At 42.8% G+C, this 23,160-nt stretch overlaps 1 protein-coding gene across 1 annotated transcript in view; it reads left to right on the forward strand.

Moving 5' to 3' along the window:
- The first annotated feature begins 1,207 nt into the window (after window positions 1-1,207).
- LOC120999698 (zinc finger protein OZF-like) overlaps window positions 1,208-23,160 on the forward strand; it is a 39,874-nt gene continuing 17,921 nt past the window's right edge. Inside the window, exons 1-2 of the mRNA XM_040430718.1 lie at window positions 1,208-1,229; window positions 1,313-1,436. Of these exons, the coding sequence (XP_040286652.1) occupies window positions 1,352-1,436 (85 nt within the window). The 5' untranslated portion in view covers window positions 1,208-1,229; window positions 1,313-1,351. The remainder of the gene's footprint in view (window positions 1,230-1,312; window positions 1,437-23,160) is intronic.

Raw genomic sequence — 23,160 nt, forward strand, 5'->3', positions numbered from 1 at the left:
CCCTTAAATGAATGAAATACAGATTATACAAAATCTTTCCCTATAACACTATATATCAGTCTGCTCAGCTCCTTCTGCTCTATAACATACTGCCTGCAGCTCAGACAGCTGTGGTCTCTGAGAAAGTAAAGAGTTAAAACGACATACGAGTGAGGCTTGATGAACCCGATAACTTTACTTGCTGCAGAGTTTGGCATTTTTAAATTCCAGAGGGGACAGTGGCTAAGGCCTGTGTCTGTATCGGGTCTCACCCAATGGCTTTAGTAGAGAATTCAGAGTGAATATTAGTTTAGGGTTACGGGATAGGAGGGTAAAGAGCTGATATATGGAGAAAGAGGTATTTTTCTCTGATATTACAAAGTTTCTATACTATAACTGATCGACGCAAAGTTGTGGTAAGAGATTTTACCAGTGGAGAGCTGTCTCAATGTAGAGTGATACAAGGTGGAGGTAAGTGGTAGAGAGAGGTAAGTAGCTTCCTGCAGGACAGATCAGTATTCCTCTAATGTCTTTGGAGGATTATGGCAATACTTCAAGGTAAGGGGAGTAGGAGAGCTATAGTGGCCTGGAAGATGAGAACTGGCTGCTGTATGTGGTGCACTGCCGTGTGTGTCCTGTGTAACACTATTCACTATAGAGCAGGGGCGGCCGACTGTCTGATATGTTATATGACACCTCAATAGTGGTCACCTGCATTGTACTCTATCATTAGTCCTTTAAAATTCCCAATTTCTGCGACACTTTACTTCATGAAAGATCTTCCAGATGTGATTTGCTCTCAGTCCTCCATGTTTCCCTTCAGGTTTCTTAGGTTCAGGACTCTCAACTTTTAAAAGCTAATGGTATTTTCCATCGATGACCCACCAAGGATGGAGAAGGACAAGAACCTCATGGCTGCAAGGATACTAGACCTCACCCTGGAGATCATCTCCTTGATAACTGGAGAGGTGAGAGTCTCACATGACATCACTCTTATCTCTAGTAATGAAACAGGGAAATGTCTGGAAAGGTGAAGGATTCTTAGAATCTCTGTAGTGATCGGCGTCTCTCCCCATACACAGGATTACACAGTAGTGAAGAAGTCGTCTGGTGAGTGTGTGACACCCCGTGTGTCAGGAGGATGGAGCAGGACCCAGAGCCCCATCACCGAGCCTCCACCTCATTCCCTGATACATGATCAGAAGATCCTAGAACTTACCACCAGGATCACTGAGCTGCTGAGTGGAGAGGTGAGCGCTGCTGGGAATGCTGGGAAATTATACAATAACGCCAAGGGAGGGGTCTGGTAATGACTGTATCCTTGTGTTGTCAGGTTCCTATAAGGTGTCAGGATGTCGCTGTCTATTTCTCCATGGAGGAGTGGGAGTATTTAGAAGAACACAAGGATCTGTACAAGGACGTCATGATGGAGAATCACCAGTCCCTCACATCACCGGGTAAGAGGAGACCTTCCATGACTGTAGAGGAGAGAACAGTTTCAAGTCACCTTGATTCACTCATGGTCTGACTGTTAGTCACAGTGTATCAATACACAGTACATGTAATAGTAGGGGTGGGCGATATGCGATATAAATTTGTGCCACGATATGGATTTTGTGCATATCGCCGGACCGCGATATGACCACGGAGCGGTAGTGAATGATCGTGCTCTCGGCGCGCACCATGTTCTCCTGAGCCGGCACAGTGGAGAAGGAGGGAGTCCCTCCCTCCCCACTGTCCGCGGCTGCCGCTGGCCACTACTAAGAACCGAGTAGGAGGAGAAGGAGGGGGGAAGGGACTGTGGCCATTGCGCCACCAATGAATGCCTGAATACCAACGTAGCGTTCATGTGCCGGCCATATCCCGGCCCCTATGACTGCACGCTGCGATCCGCCGCAATTAACCCCTCAGTTGAGGGGTTAATCGCGCGGATCACAGCGTCCTGTCAGAGGTCGGGTGCCGGGAATGTTCTTCAGTCTCTGCATTGGTGGCAGTGGGCAGTTCCGATCGGAGTCCCAGCAGTGTAAAGCTGGGGCTCTGATCGGTTACCATGGCAGCCAGGACGCTACTGAAGTCCTGGCTGCCATGGTATGTTAGTGAGCAGCATTATACTCACGTGCGCCGTGGCCGCCGGTCGCTCCTTCTTCTGTCTGTGCGGCGCATTGCTAATGCTTATAGCATTAGCAATGCACCGCACAGACCTATGAGAAGAAGGAGCGCCCGGCGGCCACGGCGCACGTGAGTATAATGCTGCTCACTAGCATACCATGGCAGCCAGGACTTCAGTAGCGTCCTGGCTGCCATGGTAACCGATCAGAGCCCCAGCATTACACTGCTGGGACTCCGATCGGAACTGCCCACTGCCACCAATGATGGGGGGGAGGAGGGGGACCCTGTGGCTACTGCCACCAATGATTAATACTGGGGAGGGAGGGGGGGTGGGTTTGAGTTACCAGAGGGGGCTGATTAGAGGGAGAGGCTGGGGGGCTGATCAGAGGCTGGGGGGGCACATGAGTGGCTGGGGGGGGCACATGAGAGGCTGGCTGCCATGGTCAGCTCCCTGCTGTTGTGTGCACAAAGCACAGGGCAGCAGGGAGAGTGTAAAGTCCTATTCACCCTAATAGAGCTCTATGACAAGGGTTCTAGCCCTTAAGGAGGCTAATAGTTATTAAATAAAAAGTAAAAAATAAATAAAAAAAAGTTCAAACCCCCCCCCCCCCAAATATAGAAAACAATCTATAGATTTTAGGCCATATCGCCCACCCCTACGTAATAGTATAAAACAAGATTGTAGCCAATTGTGATTTCATGTGATAGACATAGGTGCACAAGGTACCACCCTAAGGACCGTATATTTTGCAGGTACCACCCCGAGCTGTCACGTGACCTCTATAAACAATTAACTAAACACAGATGTGCACTGTATGGATGAAATTACAATATAGTCACAAACAGGTAGTGAGATACACTTGGTGGACATACATCATATACAGGGTGGGCCATTTATATGTATACACCTTAATAAAATGGGAATGGTTGGTGATATTAACTTCCTGTTTGTGGCACATTAGTATATGTGAGGGGGGAAACTTTTCAAGATGGGTGGTGACCATGGTGGCCATTTTGAAGTCGGACATTTTGAATCCATTTTTTGTTTTTTCAATAGGAAGAGGGTCATGTGACACATCAAACTTATTGGGAATTTCACAAGAAAAACAATGGCCAGCCTTTAGATTCAGTGATCAAGGCATCTAAAGAGAGAAAAACCCGGAAGCGCGCACTTCCAGGTTAATACCGGCATCCCCGTGCAGCGAATGGGGATGCTGGCAATTCACTCCAATAACCTGGGTCTCTCTGAAGAGATCCAGCATATTAAAGATGCAATTCTTATGTTGGCCAACATAAGAAATCAGCAATTCACATATTACTATGCTGTTGTATGCAGTATGGTAATATTGAATAAAAAATAAAAAAAAATTGTGAACATGGTCTCCTAGACTGGCTACGAAAACATAAAAAAAAGTTTAAAAAAAATCTAAAAATTTAAAAATATATAAAAATTAAAATCACCCCCATTTTCTTTAGAATAAAAGAATAAATACATAAATAATAAAAAATATAAACATCATGGGCATCACCGCGTCCAAAAACGTCCATACTGTCAAAATATAAAAATATTTTTCCAATACGGCGAATGACGTAACGGAAAAAAAGTATCTAAATGACCGATTCAACATTTTTTCATAGCTTCTTTTACACCGATAAAATGTAATAAAAAAGTCATACACTCCAAAATGGTATCAAAAAACGACAGATCGTCCCAAAAAAAATGAGCCCCCACACAGCTCAGTAGACATAACTATGGAGGTCAGTATATGGTGATTGGAATTTTTTTTTTTTTTTAAGACATATAAAACCTATACATATGTAGTATCGTTATAATCGTACTCACCCAGAGAATGAAGGGCACAGGTCAGTTTTGCTGCAAAGGGAACACCGTAGGGAGTAAACCCATAAAACTGGATGGAAGAATTGCATTTTTTTTTTCTATTATTTATTTATTTTATTTTTTCCGCTTCTCACTACATTGTATGCCATATTAAATTGTTGCATTAGAAAGTACAACTTGTCCCGCAAAAAACAAGCCCTTATATGGATATGTGAACGGAAAAATAAAATTACAGCTCGAGGAAGACAGGGAAAAAAATGAACATGAAAAAAAGCTCCGGTATCCAAAGGATTAAAGGAATCTGTCACCAGTGACCTACCTATACAGACACTTGGCTGTAGTTTACTCGGTTAAAGCGCTGTTTTCTTTTGTTGATCTGATGCTCCATTCCTGAGTTTTTTTAATACTTTTCCCAGTGTGCAAATTAGGCATTTGGTGCAGTGAGGGCTTCACTATTGCTCTTGTGGCACCAAAGCTCCGCTCCTTTCTGTGGCCAGCCCCTCGCTATTTTTTGTGCAAAACAGGACTTTTCAGTTTTCTATGCCGGTAAGCAGATGTAGAACCGTTTCCCCCTACGGTGAATAATTTTTAAGGTCTTTTTTTTTTTTTTGTAACAAGTGAATGTAATTTACTTACAAAAATTGTACATTATCCCATTTTCTTACATCTCCTATATACTTTGCTTGGCTTGCTATTGTCTTAGTAAAGCTTGTTTGCTTAATAAAAAGATGAATTACTTTATATCTTTTTCCAGTTGAAGACTGGACGAGTGACTCCAATGGACATTTCCACTTATCCTCCTATCATGAAGTAGAAGATATCACACAAGCTAATTCAGTAACTCCTAATTTTTCCTTAGCCCAAGATTTGTCCATCGATACCACTGGTCATAAGAAGCCTTCAGCCACTCAATCAGTTATTTGCAAACAAATAACTGGACATAGATGGTGGGAAATCTTTTCCCGTGAGAAACATTTTAAAAAGAAATCTAATCTTTCTCTACAAGAGAGAAAGGTCATTACAGGAGATAAAAGGTCATTTTCATGCACAGAATGTGGAAAATCTTTTACCAGGAAATTCATTCTAGTTGGACATCAGAGAATTCACACAGGAGAGAAGCCGTATTCATGTTCAGAATGTGGGAAATGTTTTATGTGGAAAGGTTCTCTCAATAGACATGAGAGAACTCACACGGGGGAGAAGCTGTTTTCATGGTCAGAAGGTGGAAAGGGTTTTACCCAGAAATCAAATATTGTGGGACCTCTACCATGTAATTCTCAGTATAATCTGTTTTCATGTTCAGATTGTGGAAAATGTTTTGGCCACAAGTCAAAACTGGTGAGACATCTAAGAATTCACACAGGAGAGAGGCCATTTTCATGTTCAGAATGTGGAAAATGTTTTAGCCAGAAACCATGTCTTGTTAGACATCAGACAACTCACACAGGAGAGAAGCCATTTTCATGTTCAGAATGTGGGAAATGTTTTAGTCGAAAATCATTTCTTGTGGAACATCTAAGAATTCACACAGGAGAGAAACCATTTTCATGTTCAAAATGTGGGAAATGTTTTAGTCAGAAATCAGTTCTTGTGGAACATCTAAGAAATCACATGGAGGCGAAGCCATTTTCATGTTCAAAATGTGGAATATGTTTTAACCAGAAATCGGCTTTTATTTGTCATCAAAGAACTCACGAAAGAGAGAAGTCGTTTTCATGCTCCGAATGTGGGAAATGCTTTAGCCAAAAGTCAGATCTCGATAGACATCAGAAAGCTCATGTAGGAGAGAAGCCATTTCCATGCTCCGAATGTGGGAAATGTTTTAGTCGGAAATCATTTCTTGTGGAACATCTAAGGCTTCACACAGGAGAGAAACCATTTTCATGCTCAGATTGTGGGACATGTTTTGCTCATAAGTCAACTCTTCTTCATCATTATCAGAGAATTCACAAAAGAGAGAAACCATTTTCATGTTCAAAATGTGAGAAAAGTTTTAGCCAAAAGTCAGATCTTGATAGACATGAGAAAACCCACACAGGAGAGAAGCCATTTCCATGCTCAGAATGTGGGAAATGCTTTAGTAGGAAGTCATATCTAGTGGAACATCTAAGACTTCACACAGGGGAGAAGCCATTTTCATGCTCACAATGTGGAAAATGTTTTGCCCATAAATCACCATTTCTTCATCATCAGAGAAATCACAAAATAGAGAAGCCATTTCCATGTTCAGAATGTGGGAAAGGTTTTAGCCAAAAATCAGATCTTGATAGACATCAGAAAACTCACACAGGAGAGAAGCCATTTCCATGTTCAAAATGTGGAAAATGTTTTAGCCTGAAATCGGGTCTTGTTAGACATCAGAGAACTCACACAGGAGAGAAACCATTGTAATGCTCTGATTTTAGGCAATGTCAGAGGTGGGGAGCTTCATTGTGCCTTCTGATGTTTATGTGACATGAACATTATACACTTTGGTATACAATCACAATATAACAAAGAGTACAAGTCACATGTCCCCTGACCATTAAGTCATCTGTTGCAGCTGCATCTTACTTCTAAGGACTGATACACACGGCTGTGCCCCGTCTGGGAAACACGGCCTATGTGTCAGGCGCATCTCCCAGACCCGAGCTGACTACATCATAGGAACTGACTGTATCATAAAACACTATCTGATTGCAGGTCTATTGTACTGTACTCACTTGATGATATGAGTACAGTACAATAGATCCTCAATGAGATGGGAAATGACTATAGCATAAAACACTAAGATGCAGTCCTTTCGGGTCAGGGGAGCAGTGGTTGATCCAGTATATGTGGCCGACGCATGGTTGTGTTTCCCGGACTGAGTATGCTCATGTGAATGAGCCCTTAAGGACCCTTGATGATGTCACAGTCACATTAATGTATAGATAGATCGATCATCAGTAAGAAAAATTTGTAGAACCCCTTTAAAGGGGTATTGTGGTAATTTCAAGTTATCTACAGTGGATCGGTGGGAGTCCCACGGCTGAGAACCCCAATGATCACAAAAATGTGGGCATTGTACCCTGCAGAGCCTCTTGAACTGAACAAACTAGCAAGTTGGGCATGTGCTGCTCCATTCATCTCTATGGGACTTGCCATGTGCTGTTCTCCGGTATTGTGTTGTATGGTTAATATACTGGCATTCTATTAAAGGTGTTTTCCTGCCATATATATGGATGACCTGTCGTCAGGATAGGTCATCAATATCAGATCGGCGGGGGTCTGACTCCTGGCACCCCCGGCAATCAGCTCTATGAAGAGCAGGCAGCGCTCCATGTGGGCGCCACTTCCTGGTTATTATACGGCCGTCGTCTTGGAAGTGCAGTCTAATGAGTACTCGCTCCACTCACTTGACTGTAATTACGCTGCGTCACCACTCCACAGAAGACGATGTGTAGTGTAATGAACAAGAAACTGCACTCGGATAGATCGCCGTCTCTTCTTAAAACAGCTGATTGATGATAACGGGAGTCTGTCACCTACTTTACACGTATTAGGCTACTTTCACACTTGAGCTTTGCCTTTCCGCTATTGAGATCCGTCATAGGATCTCAATAGCGGGGGAAAACGCTTCCGTTTGGTCACCATTCATTGTCAATGGGGACAAAACTGAACTGAACGAAATGGAGTCACCAGAATGCATTCCGTTCCGTTTGGTTGTGTCCCCATCGCGGACAGAATAACACTGCAAGCAGCGCTTTTCTGTCCGCGATGTGGTGCGGAGCTATACGGATCCGTCCTGGCACACAATGTAAGTGAATGACACAATGTTCATGATGGATCCGTTATTGCGATGTTAAAGATGATACAATCAGATCCGTTCATAACGGATGCAGCCGGCTGTATTATCATGACGGAAGCTTTTTTGCTGATCCATGACGGATCCAGCAAAAACACTGGTGTGAAAGTAGCCTTATACTGTCATCACTGCCCTGTATGTGATATACACAGTTACCAGATTGTTCAATAAAATGGTGCCAGGCGCTCTCTGCATTTAGAACCACTCAGAGGCTCTACATATATCTATATAGAAATGTATCTATTTATGTTGTGATACAAAAATATTACACAATACCAGGAGATTCCTTTAACAATATCACATAAACCTCATAAAAATAAAAAAAGGAAAAAGATAGAGTAAATAGCTTAAAATCAATACTTAAAGGGGTTCTGCACTTTCATTTAACTGATGATCTATCCCCTGGATAGATCATCAGCTTCTGATCGGCGGGGGTCCGACACCCGGGACCCCCGCCGATCAGCTGTTTGAGAAGGCAGCGGCGCTCCAGTAGTACCGCGGCCTTCTCACTGTTTACCACCGGCCCACTGACCTCACAACTAGTATCAACTAGCGTGGGCGGGGCTAAACTCCATTCAAGTGAACAGAGCTTAGCCCCGCCCACGCTAGTTGATACTAGTCGTGACGTCAGTGGGCCGGCGGTAAACAGTGAGAAGGCCGCGGCACTACTGGAGCGCCGCTGCCTTCTCAAACAGCTGATCGGCAGGGGTCCCGGGTGTCAGACCCCCGCCGATCAGAAGCTGATGATCTATCCAGAGGATAGATCATCAGTTAAATGAAAGTGTAGAACCCCTTTAAAATAAAATAAAAATGTTGCGTTTATGGTAGTGTGTATAGTGGATCTTCCTGATCCCTTCTCCTCTCTACACTAAAGTCCAGTGCAGGATTATATATATATACTGACATACAGTACAGTCCAAAAGTTTGGACACACCTTCTCATTCAAAGAGTTTTCTTTATTTTCATGACTATGAAAATTGTAGATTCACACTGAAGGCATCAAAACACATGTGAAATTATATACATAGCAAACAAGTGTGAAACAACTGAAAATATGTCATATTCTAGGTTCTTCAAAGTAGCCACCTTTTGCTTTGATTACTGCTTTGCACACTCTTGGCATTCTCTTGATGACCTTCAAGAGGTAGTCCCCTGAAATGGTTTTCACTTCACAGGTGTGCCCTGTCAGGTTTAATAAGTGGGATTACTTGCCTTTATAAATGGGGTTGGGACCATCAGTGGCGTTGAGGAGAAGTCAGGTGGATACACAGCTGAAAGTCCTACTGAATAGACTCTTAGAAATTGTATTATGGCAAGAAAAAAGCAGCTAAGTAAAGAAAAACGAGTGGCCATCATTACTTTAAGAAATGAAGGTCAGTCAGTCAGCCGAAAAATTGGGAAAACTTTGAAAGTAAGGGCTATTTGACCATGAAGGAGAGTGATGGGGTGCTGCGCCAGATGACCTGGCCTCCACAGTCACTGGACCTGAACCCAATCGAGATGGTTTGGGGTGAGCTGGACCGCAGAGTGAAGGCAAAAGGGCCAACAAGTGCTAAGCATCTCTGGGAACTCCTTCAAGACTGTTGGAAGACCATTTCAGGGGACTACCTCTTGAAGCTCATCAAGAGAATGACAAGAGTGTGCAAAGCAGTAATCAAAGCAAAAGGTGGCGACTTTGAAGAACCTAGAATATGACATATTTTCTGTTGTTTCACACTTGTTTGCTATGTATATAATTTCACATGTGTTAATTCATAGTTTTGATGCCTTCATAGTCATAAAAATACAGAAAACTCTTTGAATGAGAAGGTGTGTCCAAACTTTTGGTCTGTACTGTATATAACTCTTATCAACTGATCTTAATAGTGTATATACACTCCAACCATATATCTTTAAAATCCAGTCTTCATAGTATAGTCCTCCTCTGCTCGGTATCAATAGTCCGCAGTTATAGTTGTAATGTCTGTACTTATGGCACCTATTAATGGGTTAGTTATTAGTTGACATGGGATAATATATATTTCATGTTATGTCCATCATTATATAGTTTTCTCCTTTGGCCTTTATACTATGATGTTTCTTCCTTAGCGGTAGATTTCGAATAGTGGTCCGTAGTCTTTACTCACTGTTAGTAGCTGGTTATTCACCGACCGTAGCGTCCACGTGGTTAGTAGCAAGCTTACCTCTATCTCCGCATTCCTATGTTGGGTCCGAAGTTTTACTATACCGCAGTTCTGTTGTGGTAGGATCCCGATGTCTCACGTGGTGCCGCTTGCTCGATCTCGGCGTTCCACGTATTACAGCGCGCTACTTTCAAACTGCCCGGACTTTCATAGGACCGTATGTATAATGTCCATGGAGCGCTCCACAGTTTTTCACTCTTTTCCAACAGGATCAATAGATTCTTTAAAGTGGGTCCTGGATTCTGTAGGTGATCCTATTGTTACCTAACGCATTTTGGAGTTAATCCAACTCTTTCATCAGTGGCCATTTTTGTTTGCAAATCCTGCCTACTTATATACCTCATAATCCAGTCTCCTGTAAGACCCCTGCTGGATTTTCAATTTACATAATTAGTTGGTACCGCTTTCCCCATATCCTTTAGGACAAATCTCCTTAGTTTTTACTTCCAAATAACTGATAACTTAATCTTCTCCATATGTATTAACTTTATAGTATTTCAACTTTGAAAAAATAAAATAAAAATACGCATCACAATTTTCATGCGTTTCTGATGCGTTTTTTTTGTCTACATGTGCGTTTTTTTGGGGGGTAAGTTGTCTTTCATTGCAAATAATGGTAGTCCATATTAATTATCTTAATATAGTGTGAGCAAGCTATTCTAATCTACAAAATTACGGTATACACATGAAATCCAACAAAAAAAACTAAAATATGTTTTTAAAATAGACCATATGTCTCTCTTGAGAATCAGCTCCTTAAATTATAATGATACATTTTCATCTTTTAATCAATGAATTTATCTGATTATATACTAATATTTCACAATAGGAATAGATACACATATATATAGAAAAAGGATAAGGCAGCACTCCGGTCTTCCAGTGAAAAAGGTGGATACTTTATTACACCCAACAGCAATGCAGCATTTCAGCTCTCTCAATGGAGCCTTTGTCAAGCTTATATACATTATATATATATATATATATATCTATTCCACATTCAGTACTATATATACACTCACCTAAAGAATTATTAGGAACACCTGTTCTATTTCTCATTAATGCAATTATCTAGTCAACCAATCACATGGCAGTTGCTTCAATGCATTTAGGGGGGTGCTCATGGTCAAGACAATCTCCTGAACTCCAAACTGAATGTCAGAATGGGAAAGAAAGGTGATTTAAGCAATTTTGAGCGTGGCATGGTTGTTGGTGCCAGACGGGCCGGTCTGAGTATTTCACAATCTGCTCAGTTACTGGGATTTTCACGCACAACCATTTCTAGGGTTTACAAAGAATGGTGTGAAAAGGGAAAAACATCCAGTATGCGGCCGTCCTGTGGGCAAAAATGCCTTGTGGATGCTAGAGGTCAGAGGAGAATGGGCCGACTGATTCAAGCTGATAGAAGAGCAACGTTGACTGAAATAACCACTAGTTACAACCGAAGTATGCAGCAAAGCATTTGTGAAGCCACAACACGCACAACCTTGAGGCGGATGGGCTACAACAGCAGAAGACCCCACCGGGTACCACTCATCTCCACTACCAATAGGAAAAAGAGGCTACAATTTGCACGAGCTCACCAAAATTGGACTGTTGAAGACTGGAAAAATGTTGCCTGGTCTGATGAATCTCGATTTCTGTTGAGACATTCAAATGGTAGAGTCTGAATTTGGCGTAAACAGAATGAGAACATGTATCCATCATGCCTTGTTACCACTGTGCAGGCTGGTGGTGTAATGGTGTGGGGAATGTTTTCTGGGCACACTTTAGGCCCCTTAGTGCCAATTGGGTCATCCTTTAAATGCCACGGGCTACCTGAGCATTGTTTCTGACCATGTCCATCCCTTCATGACCACCATGTACCCATCCTCTGATGGCTACTTCCAGCAGGATAATGCACCATGTCACAAAGCTCGAATCATTTCAAATTGGTTTCTTGAACATGACAATGAGTTCACTGTACTAAAATGGCCCCCACAGTCACCAGATCTCAACCCAATAGAGCATCTTTGGGATGTGGTGGAACGGGAGCTTCGTGCCCTGGATGTGCATCCCTCAAATCTCCATCGACTGCAAGATGCTATCCTATCAATATGGGCTAACATTTCTAAAGAATGCTATCAGCACCTTGTTGAATCAATGCCACTTAGAATTAAGGCAGTTCTGAAGGCAAAAGGGGGTCCAACACCATATTAGTATGGTGTTCCTAATAATTCTTTAGGTGAGTGTATGTGTGTGTGTGTGTGTATATATATATATATATATATATATATATATGTATATATATATATATATATATATATATATATATATATATATATATAAAATCCTGCACTGGACTTTAGTGTAGAGAGGAGAAGGGATCAGGAAGATCCACTATACACACTACCATAAACGCAACATTTTTATATTTTTATTTTAAGCTAATTTTATTTTAAGCTATTTACTGTATCTTTCCTTTTTTATTTTTATGAGGTTTATGTCATATTGTTAAAGGAATCTCCTGGTATTGTGTAATATTTTTGTATCGCAACATAAATACACTGCTCAAAAAAATAAAGGGAACACAAAAATAACACATCCTAGATCTGAATTAATTAAATATTCTTCTGAAATATTTTGTTCTTTACATAGTTGAATGTGCTGACAACAAAATCACACAAAAAATAAATATGGAAATCAAACTTTTTAACCCACGGAGGTCTGGATTTGGAGTCACCCTCAAAATTAAAGTGGAAAAACACACTACAGGCTGATCCAACTTTGATGTAATGTCCTTAAAACATTTCAAAATGAGGCTCAGTAGTGTGTGTGGCCTCCACGTGCCTGTATGACCTCCCTACAACGCCTGTGCATGCTCCTGATGAGGTTGCGGACGGTCTCCTGAGGGATCTCCTCCCAGACCTGGACTAAAGCATCTGACAACTCCTGGACAGTCTGTGGTGCAACGTGATGTTGGTGGATAGAGCGAGACGTGATGTCCCAGATGTGCTCAATTGGAATCAGGTCTGGGGAACGGGCGGGCCAGTCCATAGCATCAATGCCTTCGTCTTGCAGGAACTGCTGACACACTCCAGCCACATGAGGTCTAGCATTGTCTTGCATTAGGAGAAACCCAGGGCCAACCGCACCAGCATATGGTCTCACAAGGGGTCTGAGGATCTCATCTCGGTACCTAATGGCAGTCAGGCTACCTCTGGCGAGCACATGGAGGGCTGTGCGGCCCTCCAAAGAAATGCCACCCACACCATTACTGACCCAATGCCAAACCGGTCATGCTGGAGGATGTTGCAGGCAGCAGAACGTTCTCCACGGCGTCTCCAGACTCTGTCACGTCTGTCACATGTGCTCTGTGTGAACCTGCTTTCATCTGTGAAGAGCACAGGGCGCTAGTGGCGAATTTGCCAATCTTGGTGTTTTCTGGCAAATGCCAAACGTCCTGCACGGTGTTGGGCTGTAAGCACAACCCCCACCTGTGGACGTCGGGCCCTCATATCACCCTCATGGAGTCTGTTTCTGACCGTTTGAGCAGACACATGCACATTTGTGGCCTGCTGGAGGTCATTTTGCAGGGCTCTGGCAGTGCTTCTCCTGTTCCTCCTTGCACAAAGGCGGAGGTAGCGGTCCTGCTGCTGGGTTGTTGCCCTCCTACGGCCTCCTCCACGTCTCCTGATGTACTGGCCTGTCTCATGGTAGCGCCTCCATGCTCTGGACACTACGCCGACAGACACAGCAAACCTCCTTGCCACAGCACGCATTGATGTGCCATCCTGGATAAGCTGCACTACTTGAGCCACTTGTGTGGGTTGTAGACTCCGTCTAATGCTACCACTAGAGTGAAAGCACCGCCAGCATTCAAAAGTGACCAAAACATCAGCCAGGAAGCATAGGAACTGAGAAGTGGTCTGTGGTTACCACCTGCAGAACCACTCCTTTATTGGGGGTGTCTTGCTAATTGCCTATAATTTCCACCTGTTGTCTATCCCATTTGCACAACAGCCTGTGAAATTGATTGTCACTCAGTGTTGCTTCCTAAGTGGACAGTTTGATTTCACAGAAGTGTGATTGACTTGGAGTTACATTGTGTTGTTTAAGTGTTCCCTTTATTTTTTTGAGCAGTGTAGATACATTTCTATATAGATATATGTAGAGCCTCTGAGTGGTTCTAGATGAGGAGAGCGCCTGTCTATAACCACGGGGTGAGACAAATAGACAGAGCACCTATGTTCAACGCATGTAAAGTGGTGAGCCGCTAATACATAAAGTTACCAGATCGTACCTTTCTTTCGCCCTTCTGTGTATTTGATGTTGAAAAAAACGACATTTGAAGATATTTACAAATGACTTGCACGTGCCCAAGTGGGGTGAATTTTGTGTACCTCAAAATTCTGCAGTTGAAAAATACAACCTGAACCTCATACATCTGTATCAACAGAAAAATAAAAATGTTATAGCTTTAGAAATATGATAAATAAAAATGGGAAAATTGCTTGGTCTTTAACACCTTAAAGGGAGTCTGTCACCTACTTTACACATATTAAATTGTTATCCTTTCTTTCTCCCTTCTGTGTATTTGATGTTGAAAAAACAATGTAGGATATTTGCAAGTGCCCAGGGGCGTTCCTCCCTGAATGCAAGTGCCCATGCCCTCTGGAGACTGCTGCTATCTCCCCTCCTATGTTTCACCGTGAGCCAGCCCAGTGCCCTAAAGTCACGCAACGTGAGCAAGACTATTTTCTTACTTCTTGTCATCATTCTATTATCCAGGCCACATCCACAAGCAATACAGTAGTGTTATGACCTTAAACATAATCAGCTATTGCTTCCCTTTCTCGGTCTACTCTTTCTTCTTCTCCTTTGCTCTGTTATGGATAGTAGATGTGGAACCACTGTGCCAACCAACCGGTTTGATTTTGACTAGACCTAAGGTTGTTATCCTGGCAATCTCCATGTATTCACCCTTTAACCTATATACAGGGATCTGGACTTCGCTGCATGGGAGCCACCAGACTGCTACCTCTTGGAATATTCCTGGCATGATTGGCAACTGACCCATGAGGGTCAGAGACACCGATGTGAAGTACTGAGGCATCAGGCAATACTCGTAGTCAGGAAACAGGCTGAGGTCAGGGAAGGCAGAATTTGTATGACTCTGTGAAATTACTCCAAGGTCCGGAAAGGCAGCAGAGGATCAGAGTTGGTAATTAAGCAGATGTTGGTACTTGGGCAGACAAACAGAATAGCCCCACCTCCTTGGTTACAAGCAAGCTAGAAAACCTAAAGCTCAGATACCCTCCCCTTTTGGAAGGTGCTTTAAATACCCTTAGTTTTCCAGCTATTGGCTGGTAAAGGTTAGGACCCCATGGCCCTTTAAAAGCCAGAGGGAGGCAGGTGCATACCCTATGGTTACAGGGAGCGGAGCCTAGCAGGCATCGATAATGGAATGTATGGGCAGAAAACAACAATATACATACAGTTACCTGCTTGTGTGCCAGCAGCTCTCAACGGGCTAAGTTGCTGGTGGTGCAGTCGCTGCTATACCATTTTGCAGATTCCACTGCCTTAAGGTAACTGGAGGTATGTGATTAGCCTGGATGGTGGATACCGAGCAGACATTATTTCTCAAAAAAAGCCCACCCCTGCCTTGTGCTCTCATTTGGTGGAGAAAAGGACTATTCCTTGGAAGTGTTGAATACAAAGAGGTGCATGCCACCATCAACATGTGGAGCAGCAATTATGGCCAGAGACAGTACATGTCTTTCATGACACACTGGGTAAGTGAATTGGAGGGCGTGGCAACACTGCACCAAAGCAATGAAGCCACGTACTATTAGAAACTCCACTGTTGGTTCCCATTTCAGGCACTTATCCACCTCCTCTACTTTCTCCTCAATGGACAGTCTTTCATCCCCAACATAAACCGAGGAGAGCATTGCTTCCACTCCCCCTTCCTCTTTTCATATGTGTAACTGAAGCGTTGGCATTCTGTTTTACAACTGATGAGCCTGGGCAAGAGAAGCCACACTGTGGATCACTTGCCATACTGCATGAAGCAGCAAATCTACTGGATGTCTCCATACCAACTACAACTGGACAGTGTTGTCAGTGACAGTGGCAGGAATATTGTGGCTGTGCTGCATTAGGGAAATATAACATACAATCCCTACATAGTGCAGCTTTTTAAAAACATATTGTGGCTTGCAGAACGTGCTGACCCTGTCCATGCATTTCCGCTATTCTTATGTGGCAAAGAACATTCTAGACTTGTGGTGCCTTTGCACCACTTAATCGGTGACATTCCAACTCTGTGATTTCCACCTTGCATATGCTGGACCATCTGTAAAGGCAGTATAAAATGGCCATTGATTACATCTGGCACCAGACCACCACAGCAGGTAGCATATGTTATTTTGAGCTCAGGTAGTGGCAGCTTATCAGGGACACGTGTACTAAAGCCCATCAAAGAGGCCATCAGATTTGTGATTAGAGACATCAGCATCAACTATGTCAACCCCGTGATATTTATTTTGGAACAAGCTTTCACGATGATGCAAGAAGGGGTGGTGGAAGAAGAACAGCTTCCACATCTTGCTCATCGCCCTTTGGTGCCATGAATGAGACAATGGAATAGGATAAGGAGGAGTTGGTGGTGAAGGGTGAAATTGAGTTTTCACAGGCACAGCTAGGGGACGAGGCTGACATTCACTATGGCAGACAAGATGACGATGACACTCACCATGACGAATCTTTGCAGTTTGGGGCTGAGATTGAAGCAACTGGGTGCTTGGGCTCACTGTCGAGCATGGCAAGCTGCTTGCTCTATTGCTTACATTTATCATCAGTACTACTGGATTGTCATGATTTAAACCCTAATTATAAAAACAGGATGAGGGAATGTATTCCTGCTTCCAAAAGGGAGGCAAAACTGTTGTTATAGAAGCAGATGTGGATTCACTCTGAACAGGTCTGACTAGGAGCTACTTCTAAGGGTGCTATCTAAAGGTCCCTTTACACTGGCCGAGCATCGGGCAGATAATCCCATCAATTACCTGATGAACGAGCACCAAAATGTGTCAGTCAAAATTTTTGGCAACGACTGTAGTTTGCCTCATGCTCTGTCTGCCTGTATACAGTAGACACATGCTGTATAATACTCATCTCTCCGGTCCCACAAAGTCATCCTGCGATGCAGACCTAGCCTCTTCCCGCCAAGCCAGCATTTGTGGAGCTTCACATTATTGCAACAAAGTGCCAAATGGTGAGGCAGGGAACCAGTTGGGCCTTTGTCTCACCAGTGCTGAAGCCAATGCACAATTATATCTGCGTCCTGTGGAGTGCAGAGGCGCCCAGGAGAGGGGACCGTCAGAAGCCTCCTTCAGGAGTGAAGGGTAGTGCACCCTGTACACACGTTGCGCAGCCCTAAGGATGGTCCTGCTTGCAGGTCTCTCACTTTTCACCAAACCCAAAGCAAAAAGAAGGAGCATGGTAGGAAATTGCTGCATGGGGGCCTCCACCCTCAGGTGCTATGTCCGCTTTGTACACAAAATGTGCATGTCAAAAGATAAGCCATTTAGAAAGCCAGAGCCGGATGACAATGAGATATGGTTGTGGCGCATGTGCACTAGACACAAAAATGCTAAGCCGCCATTAAGAAACAGGGCAGGATATCGGCATGAAGCTGTAAGACCCAACACCTGAATTCCCAGCCAAATGGGTCGTCAGCACCATCACCTAACAGGGCAGATACTTAAAATATGAGAATGATAAAACTATGTATAGATATAGCTAATCCTGGTTATTGACTACATGCACCCCGGAAAAAGTATATATCCCCATATTTTTATTATGGCATTGCACTTGTTTGCTGTCGTAGAAAAGTTGCAAATTTTGTTGTAGGTTCTGGTTTGGTGGCACGGGTGTAGACATGCCCTTAGGCTGGGTTTTGACTTGGGGTGTTTTCTAGGTTGGCACAAAGGCTGCTCTCATATACCATAGTCCCTTACAATGAAGCCTTAGACTACCTGCCCATGTTGTGGATTATATTTTTTTGGTGCTTCCGTGCAGAAAAAACCCTACGTAATACAGTGTCAGCAAAGTGTATGAGATGTCACAAATCTCATGTACACTTTGCTTTTTTCATTCAGTGCGGAAATTGACCTGTCGTGTGGATTTTGAAATCTGCAGCATTTGTGCGGATTGCAAAAAGTTGCATGATTCCCCCAAAGTGCGGCACATTCAAAACGCTACTTTTCACCACCATCTGCCCCAGCATTATGTGGACTACACCTCCCAGGAGCCCATACACCAAGGGTGGCCAACCCGCGGCTCCTTGTACCTTCATTTGCGGCTCGCAGGGGAGTGGTCCGGCCAGCTCTTACGCCCCTCTCTGCAGCACTCTCCTCTGACATATGTGGCTGGCAGGGGAGCGGGCTAGCTATTCCTCTACTTTGCGCTCCTCTCATCAGCGCTGTCCACTATGTCCTGTGCACGTCAGCATAGATCACGGACAGATCTAAATTCCCCTCGGAAACAGGGAAACAGAGAAAAAACAGAGCGCACAATAGGGTAGTATGTTCAACCGGATGAAAATATCAGAGTGAGAAATATCCAAACTCACCTTATAGGGTTGTGCTCCGGCAGGCACAACTCTACTGTAGATTTAGTGGAAATAAGACCTTTGAACCAGGATTGCAGCCGCAGATTTTGTAGTCTCTTGGATGGGATGTCCAGTCCCCCAAAAGAAATTCGTAGGTAAAGAATAAGAAGTTCTGCATCGGCGCAAAATCACTAGTGGAAACGGTCTTAATAGATGGATTCTTCTTGTTTTAATAAGAAACAACGCATTTCGGGGATCAGAGACTCCCCTTCATCAGGTTTCACAAGCATATAACAATTACTACAATATTTATAGATAAATTCTTTCTAAAAACCGCCAAAAGGATGCACCTGGATGACGCCCCTTGTGGGAGGAGCCATCACCAGGTGTCATCCACAATTACAAACTTTCATGGCATTGATAACATTAGGTGGAAATGGTTATCTATAGACAATTCAATACCTTATAGCTAGAATCGCATCTTTATTCTATTGTAATTCCCAGCTGATCGTTTTTTATATACAAGATATAACATGTAGCTCCCGGTCATGTGATCGCTAGTGTAAGCGTCACATGACTCGGGAGTCCGAAAGTGCTGATTTCCTCAACGCCGCTCTCATCTAGCTGAAGGGAGAGAGGGCGGAAGTAGCGATACACCAAGGACATTATAGTCAATACAGACAGACCCTCTAGCAACAATTCTCTTTGCAATAGACCCACTGACAACACCTACTGTAACAGAGGGACTCCCATATCACAACCCAATTCCTCTAAACTAGAGTTTCACACCCCCCTACTTACGCCTAGCAAATTAGGCCCAGTTTCCTTCTCTAATAATACAGCATCAATCAAGTCTCCATCGATCATATTTCCAAAAAACATTATGGCAGAGTGTGCACCACTTAACCTGCCCCCCACCCTTTTCTCCACCCATTCACAATCCACCTTCTCACCCCAGTCTAGATCTTCCATTCCGTCCACCTCCTCAGACATGGAAGCAGATTCGCTCCTCACAGTGCACACCTGTACACCTCCAGCATATCCTACTCCAAACCAATCCAATCTGGTGCCCCGTATTTTACCAACCAATACAGATCCACCCCAAAATACCACACAAATTGACCCTCTATCCATAGAAGACCTTTCTTTAGCAGGTCCATCTTTTTTAGCTTTACCGCCTCTCATATATCCCACGGCAGCATATCCCATATTGAAAAGCCCAAAAACAGTAAATATCACACATTTTTTTCACCCACTAGGCCGGAAACCCACAAAAAGAAAAAACCCAGAAGAGGATGCCGAGCAGGCAAGAACAAAATCAAAAAGAAAAACATAAATACTAAATATGACCTAGAGAAGACAACCAATATCGAAAAATCTTCAGGTATTTTTAATCTATCATCATATACACTAAAGAAAGCTGAAATCGCAGTGCTATCCAAAGGACTGTCTTTTTGCCCTACAAGAAAAATAAATGAGTTTGATCTGTTTTTAGATCTAAACCGATTTATTAAGAAACTAACCCTAAAGAGACACTTCAAAATGCAGGAAAACTCAGTAGCGAAAATACCACAGACATCAATAGAAACCACTCCAGTAACAGAGGGGCCAGACCTGAAAGCCATTCCATCAGGCCTCAGACCACCATCCAATTTTTACCCCATTCACCACAAGGGCAATTTTCTTGATACATTCTACTCTCTAGTATCAAATGATTTCAGACAAATAAACCAAGAGGCGATTTCGCCCGGCCAGAAAAAAATGAAAAAACATAATCTTAAACCATACGAGAGAGTAGCTCTTAAAAATCTACAATCTAATACAAATATCACGATAGGAAGTGCAGACAAAGGGGGTGGAATCGTGATCCAGAACAGAGAGGACTATATAAAAGAAGCTCTGAATATACTCTCAGACACAAATTATTATCAACCGTTAGACAGTGACCCTTCCAACCAATATAGAGATGAATTTGAAAAACTAATAAAATCAGCAGAAACAGTTCTGGATAAAAAGGAGAAGGAATATGTTCTAGTGAAAGAAGCAACTCTAGCTACTTTCTACCATCTGCCTAAAATACGCAAGGCCCTAAAAAACCCTCCCGGTAGACCTATAATCTCTGGAGTGTCTTCTCTGACCAGGAACCTCTCCCACTACATAGATGTACATCTCCAAAAATATGTCCAAAATCTGAAATCACATCTCAAAGACTCCACATTACTAATAACATCCCTAAAAGATATCAAGTGGCAAGGAAACTACCATTGGTTAACTTTAGATATATCAGCCCTATATACGAATATCCCCCACAATTTAGGATTGGAATGTGTGTCTGCCTTTTTAAACAATGATCTAGAAATGCCTCTAGAGCAAAAAACCTTTATCAGTAAAGGCATGGAATTTATCCTCACCCACAATGTATTCACCTTTCAGGACCAGACCTATAAACAGATATGGGGCACCGCGATGGGGACGCGTTTCGCGCCAAGCTTCGCAAATCTGTTTATGGGTAGATTTGAAGAATGCTTTATATACCAAACCAAGTTCTGGCATAAAAATATCATTTTTTTAAATATATTTGGGATGTGAACAATCAACCACAGTGTGTCTAGACATGCGGCGGAACACCACGATGGCAATGTCGTAGGGTTCACTATAACACCGATTGAACTCATTCCAATACATCTCCAAACAGACGTCCAATACATTAGACGCCGAGAGATGTATTGGATTTTTAAAATTAATAGCCTTAATCCGTATGGGCTCAATGAGGCCTTTGAAATTAACTTATAAAGGGGAAGGATACTAATAGTTAGTTGTTTTTTTTTGTATCTTTTTTATATGTGTTTTTTATATATAATTATTTTATATATATTTTTATGTATGATTTTTATGCATATTTTATATATATATATATATATATATATATATATATATATATATACTTTTTATATATATATATGTCTGTATTCAATTATATATATATATATATATATATATATTTATCATAACTTTACCCTATATCGTTCGAACAGATATATATGAACTCATCCCCCCCCTTTTTTTATAATTCTATAATTCATTTTTATAACTCTAGATAATTCATTTGAGTTGTACAAACATCTTATGAACTATAATACTGGCTGTTAAATACAGTTGCAAGAAAAAGTATGTGAACCCTTTGGAATGATATGGATTTCTGCACAAATTGGTCATAAAATGTGATCTGATCTTCATCTAAGTCACAACAATAGACAATCACAGTCCTCTTAAACTAATAACACACAAAGAATTAAATGTTACCATGTTTTTATTGAACACACCATGTAAACATTCACAGTGCAGGTGGAAAAAGTATGTTAACCCCTAGACTAATGACATCTCCAAGAGCTAATTGGAGCGAGGTGTCAGCCAACTGGAGTCCAATCAATGAGATGAGATTGGAGGTGTTAGTAACAGCTGCCCTGCCCTATTAAAAACATCTGAGAATGGGGTGGTCATCTGAGCATGGGCAGTGATCTGAGCATGAGGGTGTCATCTGAGCATGAGTGTGTAATCTGAGCATGGGGTGTCATCTTAGCATGAGGGCTTCATCTTAGCATGAGGGTGTCATCTGAGCATGAGGGTGTCATCTGAGCATGAGGGTGTCATCTGAGCATGAGGGTGTCATCTGAGCATGAGTGTGTAATCTGAGCATGGGGTGTCATCTTAGCATGAGGGTTTCATCTTAGCATATGGGCGGTCATCTGAGCATGAGGGTGTCATCTGAGCATGAGGGCTTCATCTTAGCATGAGGGTGTCATCTGAGCATGAGGGTGTCATCTGAGCATGTGGGTGTCATCTGAGCATGAGGGTTTCATCTGAGCATGAGTGTGTCATCTGAGCATATAAGCGGTCATCAAAGCATGGGCGGTCATCTGAGCATGGGGTGTCATCTGTGCAGGGGCGGTCATCTTAGCATGTACACGTCAGGTCACTGTGGAGAGAACCCCGGTCCTACAGAACAGCACAGGGGCACAGATTAGGAGATGCAAGATAAATTTTTTTTTACTTGAAGTACTGAGCATGGGGTTAGTTTGAGCTCAGATTAAGACCCCTAATCCTCACCAGACCCACAAAATAAACCCCCCCAGTGCTCACATCAGACGCCACAAATCAGACACCCCATGCTCACATCTCCTGCCATGTCAGATGATCAGAGCATGGGGGGTTGTCTGAGCATTGTGGGTGATCTGAGCATGGGGTGTCTGATTTGTGATGTCTCATCTGAGCATTACGGGTCTTATTTTGGAGGTCTGATGGTCTGATTTGGAGGTCTGATGAGGATTGGGAGTCTTATCTTAGGTCTGATGAAGATTGGGGTTTTCTCCTCTAAAACCTAGGTGTGTCTTACATAGGACAAAAAATAATTGGAGGAAACCAAACAAAACTAGGAATCCAAACAGAATCAAAGCCAGCCCCCATCCCTCAGCAAGGAGAACGCTGCAACGTCACCACACGTCAGCTAAACATGGCAGTGTCTGGGAAACGTAAAGCCAAGCGTAAATATGAAGATGAACACAGAACATTTCTACCAGAGTGGAAGGATTTGTATTTTTTCATTGAGAGGAAAGGGAAGCCATTC

The sequence above is a fragment of the Bufo bufo genome, chromosome 4, assembly GCF_905171765.1.
Source record: "Bufo bufo chromosome 4, aBufBuf1.1, whole genome shotgun sequence".
Taxonomy (NCBI): Eukaryota; Metazoa; Chordata; class Amphibia; order Anura; family Bufonidae; genus Bufo; species Bufo bufo.